Source organism: Oratosquilla oratoria, chromosome 1 (assembly GCF_046742065.1).
Source record: "Oratosquilla oratoria isolate Oo_2021 chromosome 1, ASM4674206v1, whole genome shotgun sequence".
Lineage (NCBI taxonomy): Eukaryota > Metazoa > Arthropoda > Malacostraca > Stomatopoda > Squillidae > Oratosquilla > Oratosquilla oratoria.
Window position 1 is genome coordinate 126,391,348 of NC_134777.1, and position 20,252 is coordinate 126,411,599.

The following is a 20,252-nucleotide window of genomic DNA, read 5'->3' on the forward strand; positions in this document are numbered from 1 at the left end:
CTCCTGCAGATTAAGTGTAATGTCATCATCACTACCCCTCCCAGTTTTCTTCTCTCTCCGTGCTATACATTGTATTTTGGAATTTACCCTCTACGTACACATCCGTATCCCAGAAGGCCCTTTCCCCCCTATAAAATGAGGTGGTCAAGTCAAAGCATACACCCACTCTTCACTCACATCCCACATCCATGCAAAACCTATTTTTTGTTCCTTCCATCTTAGCTACTTGTGGATATTTACTGCAGATTAACCCACTATAAGAGATGCTACACATCCTCTTGTGAAGACTGGTTTCATAGTTTCAGTTGGATGTAGAATGAAGGGTTAGCTTTTTCTATTGTGTAGAGGAAGGTATGCTGTTCTTTGCAGTCCACAATTTTTAGAGAGAATCTTTAGTAAAAGGATAATCTTAAGATTTCAATCCTGTAATGCGGCTTAAAATGGTGGGAAAAGGGAAAGAAATTAGTATGAAAGAATAATTCAGCTCAGTGTAGCAAAAGCCACGGAAACATACCGTATAGAATGAAATAATTATAATTTGAGTAACAAGGAAATTGATCCCAACCTTTTGAGGTTGAGGGCTAGATGATCACTCAGAAGTGGTATAAATGAAAAAAGCATGGATAACAAAAATAGGATAAGTTCAAGTAGAGTAGGAATGACAGTTGTAGAGTGTACATTTTGGCCAATTTTATAAATCACTTGTTAAGTTCCAAACTACAGTTGAAGGATTTGTTTTAGAGGTTGTAAACAAGTTTGTATTTTATCCATAAATGTACAAAGTGGCTGAGGTCCCCAAGAAGCAATATTTGACAATTAATATCAGGCTGTTTCCTATGATTCAAGTTTCCTTGTTGAGTTTTTTCATTTTTAGTAATTGCTAATGTAGTTCTTGATAGGTGAGTGGGAAGAGTATGAGGAAGTTGCTCCCCTTATCTCCTTATGAAAAGCCATCAAGTACTGTATTTCTGTACAAAAGGTCATAATTTTTTCAAGCTCTAGTTTGGTTCAGTGCCAGATATCTTGTTTGTTGTACATATGATGATTCAGACTTCTCAAAAGATGCCTCGGTTGTTAAATCATCTGTGACCACCTTATGTGAACAGTTCTCTCAGGAGCCTGCTTAACCTTTTTAACCCAAGGGCATATTCTACCTATTTTTCTGTCTTTTAGGACACAATTGAGGCGATTAATAGAAATCCTGTTTTAAGTGAACAAATTTGAGTACATTATTGGGTGGAAGGGATCAATGTACCTCATCAAGTTGGTTGAGCAAACAGGCATGTTAAATAGGCTGCTAAGAGAGTTCCCATTTAGGTAAACTGCTAATGAGTAGGCATGACTTGCCATCACAGATGAATCGATCCAAAATGGTCACACAAAAAAAAAAAAAAAAAAAAAAAAAATGTAAAACAGTGTTAATTTTTTTCACCTTAATGCATTGACCAGGATATTCATACTATCACTTTCATCTGGAGTGCTTTTACAGGATACAGGTTTTGTTGCCACAGTTGTATTTGTGCCAGTTGGATAAGGAGACTATTTTTGTAGGGATGTCTTGACTCTTTTACTCAGCTGTGATAGTTATTTAAGTACCAACCTTCAATTGGATGTGGTTCCTGTAACTTGAATGTGTAATTATGATGGTCAGTAACATGAAAGGGTAAGATTTGAGAGTACATACATTGGTATATTTAAATGCCTCTGTGATACGACTTCATCATGTGTTAAAGGTGCCAGCAGGGTTTATAGCTTGATGACTCCAGTTGGTCTTTACATGTCTCTAATCTATACTAGTGACAGTTGTGAGTAAAGTCACTAGTATGTGCCTTTACTGTATTATTAGTGGTGTACCTCAAATACTGGAGGGAAATGAGAAAAAAATAAGTTCTCATGAAAGGATGTTAGTGATCTAAAGCCATCCAAGCTTTTGTCAATGAAGTGTGCCTTGATGGTTGAGTATTATATTACAAGTCAGGCCATGTGAGTTTAGACAAAAATTTGTAATCATTTCATGTTTTAGGTTACTTAAAAAAGTCAAAAGTAACTGTTCGGTATGCGTGTGTACCTATAAGTCATCAGTCTAATCGGGATTTAAGATGAACGGACGTACCTGCACAAGAGTAGATTTCTTTGACCATTTTGATATTGGAACAAGTGAACATGACACAAAGTTAAACACATCAGGATATCCAGGGAGAATATAAAATGTCTTGTGTATATAATGTTCATTCATGCATAAATGCTGTTCATCCATTCCAGTAAAATATTTACTTGATTTTATGTAATATTACATTTGTGATAGGTAAATAAATCATACTAATATGACATCTTTCAGTGTTGTGTTTATTGAAAACATCCCTTTACATTATATTACTTGCTTATGGTGGTCCATCTGTGAACGACAATGACTGCTCTGGTTTGAGTGAGGTTGGGTGATGGTGCCAATGGAGGTGACTGTGGAGTCCAATTTTTTACCCACATATCCTTCCATACTCCAGGCAAGTCAGATCTGAATGAGGTGGATAACCTCTTGTTGAGCTGATGTCGTTTTGCCGACCGGTTGTCCTGTACATGGCTGCGAGCAGACTCAAGCTGGTTGACCCCTTGCAAACACTTTGTATGCCATGAGGCATTTATCAGAAGCGCTGGCTTCAAGAGTAGTTGGTACAATGTTACACCTCTTGAGTGTGGTTATTAGCTGATCATTATAGCATTTTATCTGACCCCCTGTATTGCTAAATGCATCAGGTAGTTCCCCATAAAGAATTTGGTGGGGAAGATGGTTCTTAGTCATGCAGATGACATGACCCACCTACTGCAGCTGTTGCTTTGCTAGGGATGCTCCAATGCTTGAGATTAGTGCACGCTGCAAGATTTCAGTGTGTGGTACTTTGTCTTGCCATATTAGACCCAGGATTCTATGAAGACACCATATGTGGAAGGCCTCCAGGGCTCTTATATGTTGTTTATAGTTGGTCCAGGTTTCTGAGCTGTAGAGTAGGGTGGAGGTGCAGACAGCTCTGTAGACAGTTAATTTGGTTTCAGTTTGTAGGTTCCCATTGTCAAGTACCCAAGTACTTAGATGGCCCAAAGGATATGGATGCAAGGTGGATTCTTGATGGAATTTCATTTTCTACATTGTGTTTAGGTGTTATACTGCTGAGGTAGGTGAAGTGTTTGACTTGCTTGAGCTGTACATCATTGGTTTGAAAAACAGTGGCCAGGACTGGTGCTATTCTATGTTAAGCATGTATCTCTGTCTTCTTTGTGTTGACATGCAAACCCATGGATTGGTAAACTGCAGAAACCACGGAGATAGTGTGTTGTAGGGTTTCTGCGGAGTGAGCCAGCAGGGCAGTCATCAGTGTACTGCAGTTCCATGAGATAAGTGGTGGTAACTTTGGTGTAGGCCTGTTGGCAACGAAGGTTAAAGAGGTTCCCATCTAGACAGTATTGTATCCTGACTGTCCTCATCATTGAGCTTATTGTAGCTAAGGATTTTGACAACAGTGAGAAACCGGTTGAATATCACAGGTGCTAGTACACAGCCTTGCTAAACTCCCATTTTGAGGGTGAAGGGCTCTGATTTTTGCCTGCCTGCCTGCTTTTAGGAATATTGACAAATTTTGGAGGGGCATTAAACTTGAGGACACTCCAGAGGAGTTATCTGTTAGGTCAATAAAGGCCATGTATAGATCAGTTCTGTTTGTGGAATTTCTCTTTAATTTAGTGTATGGAGAATACCAAGTCTATGGTACCTCTGTCTTTTCCAAAGCCACACTGCATCTCGGGTCGGGCAGTTTCTGCAAAGTGGTTAGTTGGTCTCGCGAGCATGACTCAAGCAAGACCCTTATTTGTAGTGGCCAACAAATATATGCTTTGGCTCTTTCCACAAAGTGACTTGTCACCTTTCTTCTTATAGATGGTGATTATGTTAACATTTTTCCACTCTTGGGGCACATTTTTGGTTCACCACATAGCTAGGACCATTTGGTGGAGAAAATATCCATCATTTTTAGGATTTCAGAGGGCAAGCCATCTGGGCCTGTACTTTTGCTGTTTATAAGACCTTTTATGGCTTGGAGTGTTTCCATAAATTCTATAGGGTGTTGAAAGCTGTGATCATGGGTAGCTTTAGTAGTTGGTTCAGGATGTTAGGGTCAGTGGGGTTCTCTTGGTTGAGAAGATTGCCAAAGTGCTCAATCCATCAGTTGGGGATTTATTTTTGTTTCAGGAGAACACCCTCTGACAATCTCACTGGTGTGATGTTTCATTTTGTGGGACCATGTACTGCTTTAATTGCATTGTAAAAGTCAAGAGAGTTGTGTCTGTCAGCAAAGCCCTGACCTGCCACCATTCTCCATTTTCCTTAGTCCGAGTTTCAGCATAAAGAGTGCACCAGTTAACTCTGGGGGATGCAGTGAGGGTTTGAGAGCAGGGTATCATTAGCTTTGTTTCTGGTGACTAGAAGAGTGAATTTCTTGAGAATTCTCATCAAACCAGTTACAATGACATCACCTTGTAAAGCCAAGGACATCGACAGCAGCTTGATGGATTGCTACACAAAGGTTAACCCATCTCTCATTAATATCAAGGTTTGTGTTGTTGGTATCAAGATTGGAGGTAGTATTGACTGCATGTTATTGTGGTATTAAAAGCTGCTAAGTAGCATACAGCTGATACTTTAGGGTTTATATAGGGCATCATTTTTATCTGTGGTAGAGGAAATATCTCTTCACAGAGAAATGATGATACTGATGCTGCCCCCAACTCTTGTTATTGTCCTGTACCATTTCTCTGAATATTCATTTCCTCAGTTTGCCTAACCCTGTGGTGGGGGACAAGAATACCACCACCAAGTTATTTCACTTGTCATATAAGGCAACAAAAATGGGACAGGGATAGGACTAGGCATCCTTCTCCCAGTAGACATTCCTTAAAAAATAAATATAAAATAAAGGTAAAAAGAGGGTCTGGGAGTTTTCCAACCAGTACCCTAAGGTTTGGGTCTTTTAATGTGTGTGGATGTGGTACAGATGAGAGCAAAAGGGAAGAGATAGTCCATATGTTTGAAAGAAGAAAGATGGATGTGTTAGCTTTGAGTGAAACTAAGCTGAAAGGGAGGGGCAAGTGTGAGTTTGGGAATGTAGTTGGGAGGATCTTGGATCCTTTTTTGATGGAAGCTGAGAGAGGAATGGGAGGGAGTGAAAGAACAGAGTAGATCTAGGAGTGGAGGAGGAATTGGGATGGTTTAAGGAGGGAGTCACAAGGTGTGCAAAGATGGTGTGTGGAACAAGGAGTACGGGAGGAAATAGATGGCAGTGAACTATAGGTATCTCAAAGGAGAAACTAGAAGAACTGGATGGTTAAATATTTAGTTATATGTGGCAGGGAATGGAGGAGGGTGGAGGTAAACTGTAGAGTGAAGGAAACAAATGTCTTGGGGGGGGGGTTAATGAAGAGAGCCATGAGAAATAGATATCTAAAGATGGATGCAAAGAGGAGGCTCCATGAAGGGATGATTGTGTCTAGAATACAGTATGGGACAGACTTGGAATGTAAGGGTGGCAGAAAGGAGAAATTTAAATACATTTGAAAAGTACAATGGGAGTTACAGTGATGGATGGTGAGGCAAAGAGGAGTTGGCAGATGAGGTTGATTAAATACTGGGATGGTTTGTGCATACAGAAAGAATGAATTAAGACTAGGAAAAGGTGTGGAAGACAGGTGGATGGAGTGAACATAAGGGGAAGACCACAAAGATGCATGGGGTGAAGGGGGCCTTGGGTAAAAGGGGAATGTCTGTTGAGCAGGGAATGGAGAAGGCAGGAGACAGGTGTGAGTGGAGAATGGATAATTAACATGTGACCCAAAGGGATTTCTCCTCATGTTCTCTACTTATTTGTGAGGGGAAGAAGAGGGAGGGTTGCTATGTAAATAAAGTGGTGAGGGTAAACAAGTTTTAGCTGTTGGGCCCAGCTCTGGAAGTGATGTTTCAAGTCTCTCCCCTTATCTCCTGACCCAGGCAGTGGACAGGGGACAGGGATGGCCTTCCATCCACAAGGAGGAACAAGAGGTGTTTAAAAGGGGAGACAAATGGGTGTGGGATGGGCAGAGGATGTATGCATGCCCTGGTTGGCTATCTCCTTTTTATGAATGAAGAAGCCTTTTAGTATACAGATAAAATAAGCAACAGCACTCCAAACACCAAAGTCCCTGTTTTACTTCATCCCTACTCTGCAACACTTCCCTACAAGTAAACACCAGCAACTCAAGAATAGTCTACAATGGTAGTGCGCAACTGTGCACCCTATCCACCATCTATATACCAAAAGGTCTCTTTCCCCCTTATAAGGGAGAAACCCAGTCAAGGCATGAATCCACTTTACATCCAACACTCTTTCCACAAGAAGTAAGAATCACTGCTGTTTGCATTGTCAACAGACCCAAGCACCACAACCCTGATCCAACTAAGAGAAATTTTATTCCCTAGCCTACTCAGCCCTGCTAACCACCAACTTTGCCCATACCAAGATGAAGTGGACCCTAACTTGGACTACCCAGGATTCTTGGTCCTGAAGTCTATTACCAATGAAATGATAACAAAGAAATGACCCATGAAAGTGTACAATACAATGAATTTAAAGACAAACGAGGAACTCCCTGAGAGATGTGTCCTGTACAATCTAGAATGATCAGACCAAGAATCACGTAGTGCAAAATCACGTCAGATGAACCCTTTTCCAAATAGTTCCACTTAAAACAACCATGTCAAGATTACCTACATGATACAAGAACCCCATACAAAAACCCTTACATCCCCCTCACAACACTAATTCATCTCACAAACCACATAACCCAAACACTTATCCCCAAAATACCTTGCCTCACCATGACACAGTCCCCTGGTGGAATCCAGATTGCTATCCAACATCTTTCCACCCTCCCATCTGTTCTCTGAACCCCAAATACTTTTCCTACAAATGAAAAAAAGTAAGACACTGTGTGTTCCAATGTTATGATAGATATCCATACATACATATACCAATGGTTTTTTCCTCCTTACAAGGGAGGTAGCCAAAAACAAGGCATAAAAAACTATTCCCATCCATTCACCCCATTCCCTCCCTCTTCTCTCGGGTCTTCCTGAATGACGGGTCATCCCTATATCTCGCCCACTGCCCTGGGTCAGAAGCAAAATAGCAAGACACTCAACATCCACAACAAAGCCACTTCATTTAATTGGCAACCTTTTACCCCTTATAAGGGAGGTGGCCATATTTTATTGATAAATCTGTCCCTTGATGAACTTGTTAACTAAAATTTTTATTCTGGATTTTACTGCTAAGATAAATAAACATCAAGCTTGCATAAAAATTTATGAAGTTTAATGACAATTCCATAACAAGGTTCAGAAAAATGTTAACAAGAACTATGATTTATTTACAGAATGCTTGGAGTTGAACTGCTACAACTGTACACAATTATTAATATTTTACAAGATTCTTCCCTCAGCACCTTCCAACTCTGGTAACTCATCTATAGGGTGCAGGATATCCACACAGTTTATTCGCAGTGTTGTCAGTGGGGTTCGAATAACTGAAAAGAAATTGTCGATGAGCGAAAAACTTCATTACATTGCATTATATATACATCAGTCACCCATCCATTAAAATTATGCACTCTACAGGCATTGTTTTGACTATTGCCAGGTAAATTTAATCAGCTTGGGAGATGTCACAATAGTAATGAGGTTAAGACAATTAACCCTTCCACTACAATGAAACACTTTGCTCAGGAATTTCATCTGGTTTAAGAGGTGTTACTATAATTTCTTTTTATTTATTTATTTATCTTTTTTTTTTTTTTTTTTTTTTTTGCAAAGGTCACATGATTTTATTCAGCCCATGTCTGGACAGACAACCCTGACTACTAAAGACATTCCAGTACTCTGACACACTCATCAGTCTACAGTCCATCACTAAGATACTTAATCTATTAGTGCAAGTTCAGGTGTGAAAATATTATCATCATACTAAAGGAGTAGGCTAACAACACATACATAATATCCTCACATCAAATCTTCAAAAGACAAAAAGAAAGAAAAAAAAATGTATACCAAGAGCTTCTTTCCCATTATAAGGGAAGTAGCCAAAGTGTACTTACTCCCACCTATTCCACTCCCATCCACCACCCTTCCCCCCTCTCACCTTAGCTCCTTGTGGATGACAGGTCATCCCTGTATCCCACTCATTGCTTGGGTCAGGAGCAATGTAGCAAGACACAGTACATCCACAACAAACCTGCTTCACTTAATCAGCAACCCCCCTTTCTGTCCCCTCATGTAGAAAAAGATAAAATTGGAAGAAATCCCTTCAGGCTGCATCAAAATATCATTTGCACATAAGCACCCTCTACCCCCCCAATTCCCCACTCCTTCCTTGCATAACAGTAGAAAAAAAAAAAAAATAAATAAACCATATAAAATTTGCTGAAACTTAATAAAATGCTCCTATATTATACATACATATAGCAATAGCTATCTCCCCCTTACAAGGGAAGTAGCCAAAAAACAAAGGCATAAAATCCACTCCCACCCATTCCATCCCAACATACACCACTCCCATTCACCCCCTTCCCTCCATCTTACATTGGCTCCTCCTGGATGACAGGTCATCCCTGCATATTGCCCACTGCCCTGAGCCAGACAACACATCTACAGTAAGGCTGCTTCATTTAATTGGCGATCCTCCCTCTCTGCCCCCTCATGCAGAAAAAGAGAAAACTGGTAGAAATCCCTTCGGGTTGTGTCAAAATATCATTCATACATATTCCCTCACCTCCCCATCCTCCACCCACTTCCTTCCATGCATCACAGCATCATCCATATACAACCATTCTCCATGCACCCCTATCTTCTATCTTCTCCCTTCCTTCCTCAACAGACATTACCCTCTTTCCCAATGCCCCTTTTACCCCATTCATCCATCTCATCCTTGGTCACCCCCTCATGTTCACTCCTTCCACACCTCTTTTACTAATCTTTCTTCACTCATTCTTTCCATGTGTCCAAGCCATCCCAATACTCTTTCATCAACCCTATCTCCCAACTCCCTTTCCACACCCGCTCTACTCCTCACCTCTTTGTTTCTCACTCTATCCAGCCTAGTAACCCCTATCATACTTCTCAGGCACCTATCAAGCACATTCATACTCCTCTCTTCCTTTCTTATATTCCATGTTTCTGCCCCCATACAGTGCTGTAGGCACAATCACTCCTTCGTACAATCTCCTCTTAGCATCCATTCCCAAATGTCTTATTTCTCATTACACTTTTTAATTCCCCAAGGTATTTACTTGCTTCTCTCAATCTACATTCTAACTCCACCTTCATTCCTCCCTTTCCCACCACATTCACAACCAAGTATCTAAAAATATCCACTTCCTCCAGTCTCTCTCCATTAATACTCACTTCCAATTTGCTGTCACATTCTCACCTTACTTTTACCTACATTTATCTTCAACTTCCCTCTTTTGCATACCTTCCCAAACTCTGTCACTAACTTCCTTAATCCTCCTCTGATCCTGCTACAAGTGCAGTGTTGTCAGCAAACAAGAACTAGCTTATCTCTCACTTTTCTCCATTTTCTTTAATCATCTCCAATCCTCAGCCTATTACCCTTGCATTTACCTCACACACCACCCCATCCATGTATAAAATGAACAGCCAAGGTGATATAAGACATCCCTGACAAAGTCCCATCTTTACATCAATCCATTTCATTTCTGATTCTAACACATGCTCTACTACTCTCATAAAAACTTCTGACTGCTCTTAAAAGCTTTCCTCCTATCCCATATATCTGTAATACCTCCCACAGTGCCTTCCTGTCTACCCTGTCATAAGCCTTTTCCAAATCCATAAAGGCCCAAAAAACATCCTTACCTTTTCCTAAAGCTTTCTCACATATCTGTCTTACCACAAAAATCTGATCCATGCAACCCCTACTTGTCCTAAACCCACACTGTTCTTCACCAATTACTCCCTCTGTTCCTCTCCTAATCCTCTCAATCCAAACCTTTCCATAATCCTTCCCAAATACACTCAACATACTGATCCCTCTTAAACTACTACACTCACATTTGTCCCCCTTTCCCTTGTAAATATATATATTTTCATAGGATGCTATAGATGTACTATGTCTTGCTGCATTGCTTCTGACTTGGGTTGTGGACAGGAGACAGGGATAACCCTTAATCCATGAGGTGCTAAGATGAGATGGAAACAAGGGTGATGGATAGGAGTGGATGCATCCTTTGACTGGCTACATCCCTAATAAGGGGATAGAAACCCTTGGTATATAGATAGAATTACAGGAAAGAATAAATGTTTGCTAAATATATCTGGAATCAAATGGAACTGTAAAAGACTCACATCTCAAGCTTCTAGAATTCTTCCTTCTTCTGTTTCTAAAATGCAGCTTTGTATGACTTAAATTCTTCTCTATAACAGTGGCTTCAACATTAACCAAATCTCTGTGCAATAAAGGTTGTCCAAAAATTGTGAAGTCTTTGCCCCCAACTGCCAGAATCTGTATAAAGAATGATTATTGCAAAATTGAACCTTCACAGTTGGATGTCATTCATTCACAGCATATCCCCATGTAGAATTCACTATTACCATGATATAAGGTAGCTGGTATATAACAAAACAATTTTTCAATTGCATTCCTACAACCGTATACTGAGATGCTATGATGGGAGGGCCATAATAGGTTTTAAATGTGTATGAAGAAGATGTGTGTTATGACTTAGCTTTTGGTATATATAAATATGTACAGTACACACATAAGCAAGATTGAGAGAATACAAAGGGCAGCAACCAAAGTGGTCACCAGCCTGGCAGATAAACCATATGAGGGAAGACTAAAAGTACCAGGTATGCCAACTTTGAAAGATCGAAGAGAAAAAGGTGACATGATTACAGTGTTTAGGTTACTAAATGGGAGAGATTGCACTGATAGAACAGATCTCCTTAATAAAGATGGGAGGGCTTTAAGAGGTCATGGAAGTAAATTAAGAAAGACCACATGTCAAAAGGATGTGAAGAAATACAGTTTTTCACATGGATGTATAAATAAATGGAACAGCTTAGAAGGTGACATAGCCCAAGCTCAAACAATACACATGTTCAAATCTAAATTTGATCATCGGAAATCAAAGATATAGATTAAGTTGGAACCATACATAAATTTGAGTCTAGGTATGTTAGAAAATTAGAGAATAGGAAACAGGACCCAACAAGTGTTGCTCCTTTCCTGTATACTACAACTGAGTAAATACACACACACTATTGTATAGCTATACATATATATGATATACAATAACAAAGTACACCAACCTTTTCAAGCCTGAGTTTATCTCCAAGGGAAGGTGGCCATCTCCCTTGGATAACAACTAGGTCTTCTGGGGTCACTTTGTGCTGCTTTCCTGCCACATGAATAACCGCAAACAGTCGACCATGTGTGCTATTTCTTATTTGATTGTTCACGTTGCTTAGAACACCTGGTGAAAATAAATTGGATTGTAAGTGAATATAAATACATACCAAAGGTCCTTTCCACCCTAACAAGGGGGTTGCTAAGTCAAAGCATACACCCTCTTTACACTCACATCCACACCTATCCAAAACCTATTTGTCATCTTTCACATCTTAGCACCTCATGGATGAAAGGTCATCCCTAACCCCTGCCATACTGCTCAGGTCAAATGCAATGCAGTGAGGCACAGTACCTCCACAGCAGGGCCTGACAATTGGTTTACCCCCACCATTTCATGATATGGTAGGCCCATTTCATCTACTTCAAAAACTAATCAATTATACAAGAAGAACATCCCTTTAAGTCACACCATTTCTTCATCCATTTACAACCATTCTCAAATACTCCTATTTTTTTTTCTTCTTTTTTTGCACTCTCTTCCTTGCTTGACTGACATTCCTCTTTAATCCTGTCCATCCATATCATTATTAGTCTTAAGCTTACTTCATCCAGTTCTGATTTCCAGTCTTGTTTTTGATCTTTCTTCACTCATTCTTTCCATATACTCTAATCTAACTGCCTCGGTATCTTTAGATCTACTATATATGACAGCTCCCTTTCCACACCTAATTCTCTGCCTCACCTCTACATGTCTCACTTTATCCATCTTTATAAACACCTACAACACCTGCTATACAATTTCTCTTCTATCCCGGAACATGAACTGTGATGACTAAGGAACATCTTTGCTATATACAGTATGTGATACTTCAAACATTTTAGCTGAATGGATACATTTACGAGTCTCCTGTTAATACTAATTTCAGATGAAAATAATTTCGAGTGATATTTGATTTACCTTGTTTAATATTTTCTGTGAGATCACCACTAGGCTGCTGCTGTTCCTTCACAATAACTGGTGCAGTGCTGGATTGTGGTGGTAGCGTTCGCAGTCCTGCTATCTGGTCCATTAGGGGCAAAAACAGTCTCTCTTGTTTCGTTTTATCTGTGAGAATGTGAAAATACACCTTTAAGTGGTAAAAATAATCACTAATGATACTGAAATTAGAATACTACTCCATTTTATGGAATTTCTAGGAACTGGAAAAAAGTGTCGTCTATGAAGATGCAAAAAAATCTGCAGTGGTAGACTTTATAATCATTCTGGATTTTGTTATGACTGTTGAGAGAGGTCATACTGTTCACTTTCATCCCAGAAAACATGACACATTGTTGTTGTTGTTGTTGTTGTTATTCCCTAGACTGTGTGTCCGAGCAGCCCCCATCTCCCCAAGGAATGCCACGGCCAAAACGAGGTTTTCCCACATATCCTTTATGGAGTGTATGTTGTTGTTGTTGTTGTTGTTGTTCCCTAGACTGTCTGTCCCAGCAGTCCCGTCTCCCCAAGGAATGCCATAGCCGAAACTGGGTTTTCCCACAAATCCTTTATAGAGTATGTTGTGTTGTTTGCGTGCATGATTGTGTATAATGCAGTCTTCCATTATGTGTTGTATGGTATGGGGTGAAATGTTACACCCTGGGCAGCTGTTCACAATGCGGTCATCCAGCCTCTTCTGGTAGCTTAGAAGTGCTGGGTGGTGACCGCACCGCAGTCTGGCCAAGTGGACTCTGTCCTTTCGTGGGAGAGAGGATTCAGAAGGGTGGATATCAGGGGGTCTGGCATGCAGCAGTGTGTTGTCTTTCAGTGTGTTAATGGAGCGGTGAGTGATATGATTATGAATATGTTTCCGGAGGCTGGTATTTGGTGGTTGTGGAGGAAGAGAAGAGAGTATCTGTGTGTGATAAAGGTCTTTGGGTGTTGTTTTAATGTTTCTTGGTGTGTGTGGGTGTTCTGCTATGTAGTGTAGCGGGTGTAATGTGTTTGTGGTGGCTGCGGCAAGTGTTTGTGTGCCTCTCATGTCGAGGTGGTCCTTGACTTTGAGGACTTTTGTTTCATGGTGTAAATGGTCTGTAGGTGTTGTATTTGTGCAGCCTGTAATTGTTTTTAGGGCTTTGTTTTGTATGATTTGAAGGGTGTTGTGGTGTGTCTCACTGAGATTAGGAGCCCATGCAGGACTCGCATAATTCAACACTGAGCGTATGCATTGTTTGTATATTGTTATATTAGTTTCTTTGTTTTGTCCAAATGTTGTTCCAGTGATTGACTTAAGTGCGTTAAGTCTGGGTGTGCATTTGTTTTTTATGTTTGTGATGTGTTGTTTGAAAGACATGGATGTATCGTATGTTACACCAAGAATTTTCGGTGTGTTTGTGTGTGGTATTAGAGTGTTGTTGATGTAGAGATGAGGTATGTATTTGTGTTCTTTTGTCCAGTTGGTGAGAAGTGTTGCTGTAGATTTGGTTGGAGCTATTTTGAGTCTGTTTGTGATGAACCATGTGTTGAGTGTGTCAAGGTATGGCTGGATTATTTCTACAGCTTTGTCTGTGTTACGATGTGTGCATGTGATTGTTATGTCGTCTGCGTAGGAAGAGATTTGTATTTCTGAGGTGTCTGGCGTGGGTAAGTCATGCATGTATAGATTAAATAGTGTGGGGGATAGAACTGAGCCCTGTGGTACTCCGTTCTTAATGTTTCTGATGTGCGATGATTGGCCATTATATGACACGTAAGCATTCCTACCTGCCAGATAATTGGCCAGCCATCTTTTGGTGTTATTGTGCATGTCTGTGTTATATATTTTATTTGTTAGGTTGTGGCGGGGGATAGCATCAAAAGCTTTACTAATGTCTAATGTTATAAGAAGTGTTCTTTGGTGAGGCCTATCTGAATTGATGCCATCTAAAATTCTTTGTGTGAGGTTTGTCAGAAGAGTGTTTGTGGAGTGTAGTGGCCTAAAACCGTGTTGTGAGTCAGCAAGGGAAATATGTGGTGTGACAAGTTTAAGTATTAGGCGTTCAATGACTTTAGAGGGGGTGCAGAGAAGTGTGATTGGGCGGTGCGATGTTGGGATTGTTGGGTCTTTGTTCGGTTTTGGAATGGTGATTATTTTACCATGCTTCCAGATGTCGGGTATAGTGTTGTGTGAATAGCTGTAGCTTGCAATGTTTGTGAGTGCATGTATACCTTGTGGTCCAATGTGTTTTAGGTGGATGTTGCTTATGTTATCAGGGCCACAGGCAGATGAGTGCTTGAGACTATGTATTATGAGTTTTGTCTGACTGTCTATGAAGGGTATATAGTCTGAGTCTGTGGGAAAGTCTTTCTTACGTCGAATGGTGCGTCGGTCGTCAGGGTGAGAAGTGAGATGGCTTGTCTGTCCAAAATGACGTATGAGTGCGTTTGCTTGTTGTCTGTTTGAGGGTAGATTATCTGTTGTTGTGATTATTGCTGCGTGAGAGCGTGTAGTGTTACTGTTGGATAGTGTAATGCTGTTGAGTGTTTTGTACAATTTGCTGGTGTTTGTTTTGTGATCAAGTGTATTGATAAAGTTTTGCCAATTTTGTGTTTTTTGTTCATGTATTTTATTGGCAATCACAGTGTTTAGTGTTTGTATTTGGTCTGCTATGTTTTGAGGGATAGGTGTGGGGGTACCGTGTTTAAGTGTGTCACGTTGTCTGATGAGGCTTTGGATTTCTGGTGTGAAGTTGGGGTTGTGTGATTTTCTGTTGCCTCTAGGGATGTATCTCTTGTCTGCATTTTGTATGATTGTATTAAAAGTGTGCACAGCATTGTTTATGTTTGTGATTGGTGTACTGTTAAGTGTTTCAAAATGTTGTATTATAGTATGGGTTGAAGTGTTACATCCTGGGCATTTGTCCACAATATGGTTATCCAGTCTCTTCTGGTAGCTTAGAAGGACCATGACACATACTTTCATGTGGTGATCCTGATCCCCATCTTCAAAAGCAGTGAACAACCTCATCCTCATCTTGGGATGCAGACACTTGCTCTTCACACCAGGACCAAGATCATATAAGAAAAGCTGGCAAGTGGTGACTGCTTTCCTCCAACTGCTACTAGAAGCCAATGACACAGAAACAGTCACATACTAGGAAAACAAACAATTCATGTTTCTTCCCAGAAGGATCTATGGGTAGATCTGAGGACTGTTGCTGGCAGCTATGGTGCTATGGGTTTCCAGTTGGTGAAACTCATGACAAAAATCCTCATCCTCAACCCTTAATCCCAACATTTAATTCTTCCCCCTCCTTCCTTATGTCACAATGAGACCAAAGATGGGTGCCTGCAACTGGTGGTCCTGTGGTATAGTCCCTGGAATGAATCATTTCCCAACTATCCATCTTCAAAACCCATGAACACACTTATCTTAACCTGGAGATGTGGTGCCCATGTGGGGTACTGACTGCCATCAATCACTCAATCAAACAATCAATCCATTTCCCTGGTCACACTTGTAAAGACCCACAGCCTCCTGATCTCTCCTGTAAAAGACACACAACCACCAGACAGGACCCTAAGTCCTTTAGAGATGAGATATTTTATTGTCTGGGGATAGTCAGTGTGGGGCATTGTAGTATGAAGCGTTTTGTCTTCTGTGGTGTTTGCATCTGGAGCAGTTTAAATCAGTGGCCAGGCCTATTCTGTGTTGGTTCTGTCTCAGTGACAGATGGTGATCTGAGTGCAAGCATGCTTGAGTAGTTCTTGTCTGGTGTGTGAGGGTTTCCTCTATAGGACTTATCTAGGGAATAATGTTGTTAAAATATAAACTTAGGTGATCTTTCTTGAAAGGCTGATTCTTGCAGGACCAATGAAAAAATTATTGTTACTCTCATCATTAATTTCTATTTCCTGTTAGGAAATATTTCCTAGGAAAAAATAATCTCATAGGAATATCATATATCACTAATGAGTGTGACAACTGTCCAAAACCCTAGACTACTTAAAACACTTAGATTACTATCCAGTCCTTTTATCTGCAATATGCCAAAAACGTGCCAAAAAAGCCGGGAAAAATACATACATATACCAAGGTCTTTTTCCACCTTACAAGGGAGGTAGCCAAAGTCATAAAGCATAATTCCACTCCCACCCACTCCACTCCCATTCACCACCCCTCCCTCTTTTCTTGTCTCCTCCTGGATGACAGGTCATCCCTGCATTTTGCCAATTGCCCTTGGTCAAAAGCAATGCAGCAAAACAGCACATCCACAGCAAGGCCTCTTCTTTTAATCAGTGACAACCCTCTCCATTCCCTCATGTAGAAAAAGAGAAGAAAGGGAAAAATCCCTTCAGGCTGTGTCAAAATATCATTCACAATATCCATTCACAAAAAATACAAACCACATACAAAGTCAAACCCACATACATCCACAGTAGTCTTCACAGCACTATTATGCCAAAGAACAGGACATTTCTGCCTCACACATGACCACCTAATGCCTGGAAATGACCTTCCCTCCTATCAACTTCAAGCTCCACTCACAATATCACACAACATACTATTAAAATGTCCAATTTGCAAAGCACCCAGCAATAATCACCTACTCCCTCATCTAACCCCCAACAACGATACATCACCGAAATTGCGGGTGACAAACCACCAATAATTCTATTATTCTCCCATAACTTCCAAGAGCAGAAATCTTAACTAAACTTCCAAAGTCCAAACTAACTAGACCAGTACATGAATTATAAGACAATGTAACGACCTTGTTCACAAGAACTGAAGTGCCAGTATTACAATCCACCAATGGGGCTTGTGTGTTCAACTATTGGTAATTATAAATTTACCTGGAACTGCAGGGATCTGACCCCAACACCACTCTCAACACACTATTGAGGATTCTGCTGGAGGTGTGTACTGCTTATGTGCCAAGGAAAAGCAACAAAAAGGATCGCAGATACTCCATCCCGCGGGACAGAAAAATCCTTATGCGAAAACGTGCCAACCTCAACCTAAAACTCGTTAACAGTACCAATGAGACCCAAAGGCTCATAATCTCCTCAAAAATAGAGGACATAGAGCAGAAAATTAAACACTCACACGAGGAGCAGAGAAGAACAGAGGAACACCAAGCTATAGAAAACATAAGGCACAACCCGAAATTCTTCTACAGCTACTGTAAGAAGTTCCTCAAAACCAAGTCACAGATTGGGCCCCTAGTGACGGAACAAGGCACTATAACAGATGCCCCAAAGGAAACCTGCCAGATGCTGGCACACCAATATAACAGTGTGTTCAGCATACCTAAGACACAGATGGAAATCCTTGATCCCACAACCTTCTTCAACCAGACACCCACGAACCTGAACCAGCTTACTGACATTCGAGTGACTGAACAGGACATCAAAAAGGCGATAAATGAGCTTAGGAGTAACTCGGCAGCAGGACCAGACGGTGTACCAGCAATCCTACTCCTAAAATGCTGCGAGGTCTTGGCAGTTCCAATACATATGTTGTGGCTAGCCTCCTTTGACAAAGGAGAGATCCCGGCACTGCTCAAACAAGCCATCATAAGCCCAATATATAAAGGAGGAGACCGGACCTTGCCAAAAAACTATCGACCTGTCGCCCTTACATCACATATTGTCAAAGTAATTGAGAAATGTGTAAGGGACAAGCTGTTCACTTACCTTGAAGTGAATAACCTCATCAAAGAGAATCAACATGGCTTCAGGAAAGGTCGATCATGCCTTTCAACCCTACTGGCACACTATGACTGGCTACTACGGAACCTGTCGGAGGGGAGAAATGTTGACGTAGTATTCCTAGATTTTGCAAAAGTCTTCGACAAGGTGGACCACGGTGTCCTCCTCCATAAGGCAAGGGATCTAGGAATCTCAGGGAAGCTAGGAGTCTGGCTCTTCAACTTTCTGACAGACCGTACACAAACAGTCGCAGTTGATGGTGTGAAGTCAACCGAATCCAAGGTAATAAGCGGAGTACCACAAGGATCTGTGCTTGGCCCCCTCCTATTCCTTGTCCATATGAATGACATAAATAGTAGGGTGGACTCAACCCTCCTGTCTTTTGCCGATGATACCCACATCAGCCATGCTGTGCGGGAAAGTGGGGATGTGCAACATCTACAAGACGATCTCAACTCAGTTTATGCATGGGCCAACAACAGCAACATGCAATTCAACGAAGAGAAGTTCGAGGTCTTGAGATATGGCACAAATCAAGGCATTAAAGACGACACTGAGCTGCACACGGAGAGAGGTATGAAAATCACACCAAAAGCCCATGTGAAAAGCCTGGGCATTCACTTAAGTGATGATGCCACTTTCCAACACCACATCATGCACTCAGTAAATAGAGCAAGAGGGATGGCCAGCTGGGTCCTAAGGACCTTCTCCTCAAGAGAGGTTCAAGTGATGCTTACCCTCTGGAAGTCGCTTATCCAACCGATACTGGACTATTGTAGCCAACTCTGGTCACCACACAAACGCGGAGACATCCAGATGCTTGAAGCTGTCCAACGGAACTACACCAGGTGCATCAAAGGGATGCAAGGTCTCAACTATTGGGATCGCCTGGGAGCACTAGGCCTATACTCTCAACAGAGGAGAGAAAGATACAGGGCCATTTACACATGGAAAATCCTTGAGGGACTTGTTCCGGACCCCACGCCCTCTACAATCAAGCCATACCACAGTATAAGGCATGGGCGTAAATGTGAGAGACAAACTCTCCCATCAAGAGCCCCGGAGAGGATTAAGACCCTACTGGCAACCAGCCTAGGCCATGAGGGTCCAAAAATCTTCAACGCCCTCCCAAAGGAGGTGAGAGAGAAAACTAAATGCTCGGTGGACAGCTTCAAACATGCACTGGACAGGTTCCTGCGGAAGGTGCCAGACGAGCCTCCAGTGCCAGGCTACACTGCCATAAGTAGGTTCTCTCAAAACACACTACCAGACCAACTGACCCTCGCAAGGAAGGACAACAGGACTGGCAGCAGCGGTAGTCCACTACGGCTGTGAGGATCGACCTCAGAACTTCACTAAGTAAACTAAGTACGTAAGTAAACTAAGTAAGATCCCCCAGTGTGAAGGCATACAGTCCTGGGCAAATCACTGTATATCTCGAAAGGCCCTGTAACACTTCAGGAACTTCAATGGAGCAACATAATTATGAGGCAAAGACGTCTAAAGAGTAAAGGTTACCTTTACTCTTTAGACGTCTTTGCCTCATAATTATAGTAACTTAGTAATCATAGTAACTTAGTTGAAAAGCCAAAAGGTTTTGCTTTACCAGGTAAAGCAAAACCTTTTGGCTTTTCAACTAAGACAAGTTACTCACGCAACTTAATATCAAACGATAAATGACTCAAGAATAAAACATTTGCTTACTTGGATCTATTACAGTCGTAAGCACTCTCTTAAAGTTCTGTGGTAATGTTTTCGGTAATCTTGAAAGTATATTCACGGCCATTTTCAGTCAAATGTTACAATCTCTGTTTGTTTACAACGTTCAGCTGCGAGTCACAGTAGCCGCTCTCGTGCTATGGAACATTGAACCTCAAATCAGTTGATTTCTAATACATTGTTGTTTAAATATCTATTTCATTATCATAATAAATGGTTTAAAAGCTATGTAATTGTTATACATAACCAGGACTTTGATATATTCATTTACATACGGTGGTACGGTAATCCTTAGAAATGCGAAAATTATTAAAAATTATCATTCAGTATATTACTACAGATATTTCAGTATAAATGAGAATTAATTGAGGAAAATAAAATCAAATTCAATTGATAATATCGCAACGAAAACATATTGA

General features: G+C 40.9%; 1 protein-coding gene across 1 annotated transcript; it reads right to left on the reverse strand.

Moving 5' to 3' along the window:
- Nucleotides 1-7,368: 7,368 nt before the first annotated feature.
- Nucleotides 7,369-19,964, reverse strand: mRpL21 (mitochondrial ribosomal protein L21). Its single transcript, XM_076187274.1, has 5 exons — nucleotides 19,819-19,964; nucleotides 12,403-12,549; nucleotides 11,405-11,568; nucleotides 10,439-10,595; nucleotides 7,369-7,602 (listed from the first exon to the last, which is right to left on the reverse strand). Exons 1-5 carry the CDS (start codon nucleotides 19,898-19,900, stop codon nucleotides 7,499-7,501), a joined length of 654 nt encoding a protein of 217 aa, XP_076043389.1. The 5' UTR covers nucleotides 19,901-19,964; the 3' UTR covers nucleotides 7,369-7,498.
- Between the last annotated feature and the right edge of the window lie 288 nt (nucleotides 19,965-20,252).

Excerpts from the sequence above, each read along its gene's own strand:
- mRpL21 (XM_076187274.1), bottom strand. The coding sequence starts at position 19,900 with ATGGCCGTGAATATACTTTCAAGATTACCGAAAACATTACCACAGAAC. Across the intron at positions 12,550-19,818 it reads TACGACTGTAATAGATCCAA|ATAAAACGAAACAAGAGAGA; the intron begins GTAAGCAAATGT and ends ACATTCTCACAG. Across the intron at positions 11,569-12,402 it reads CACAGAAAATATTAAACAAG|GTGTTCTAAGCAACGTGAAC; the intron begins GTAAATCAAATA and ends TATTTTCACCAG.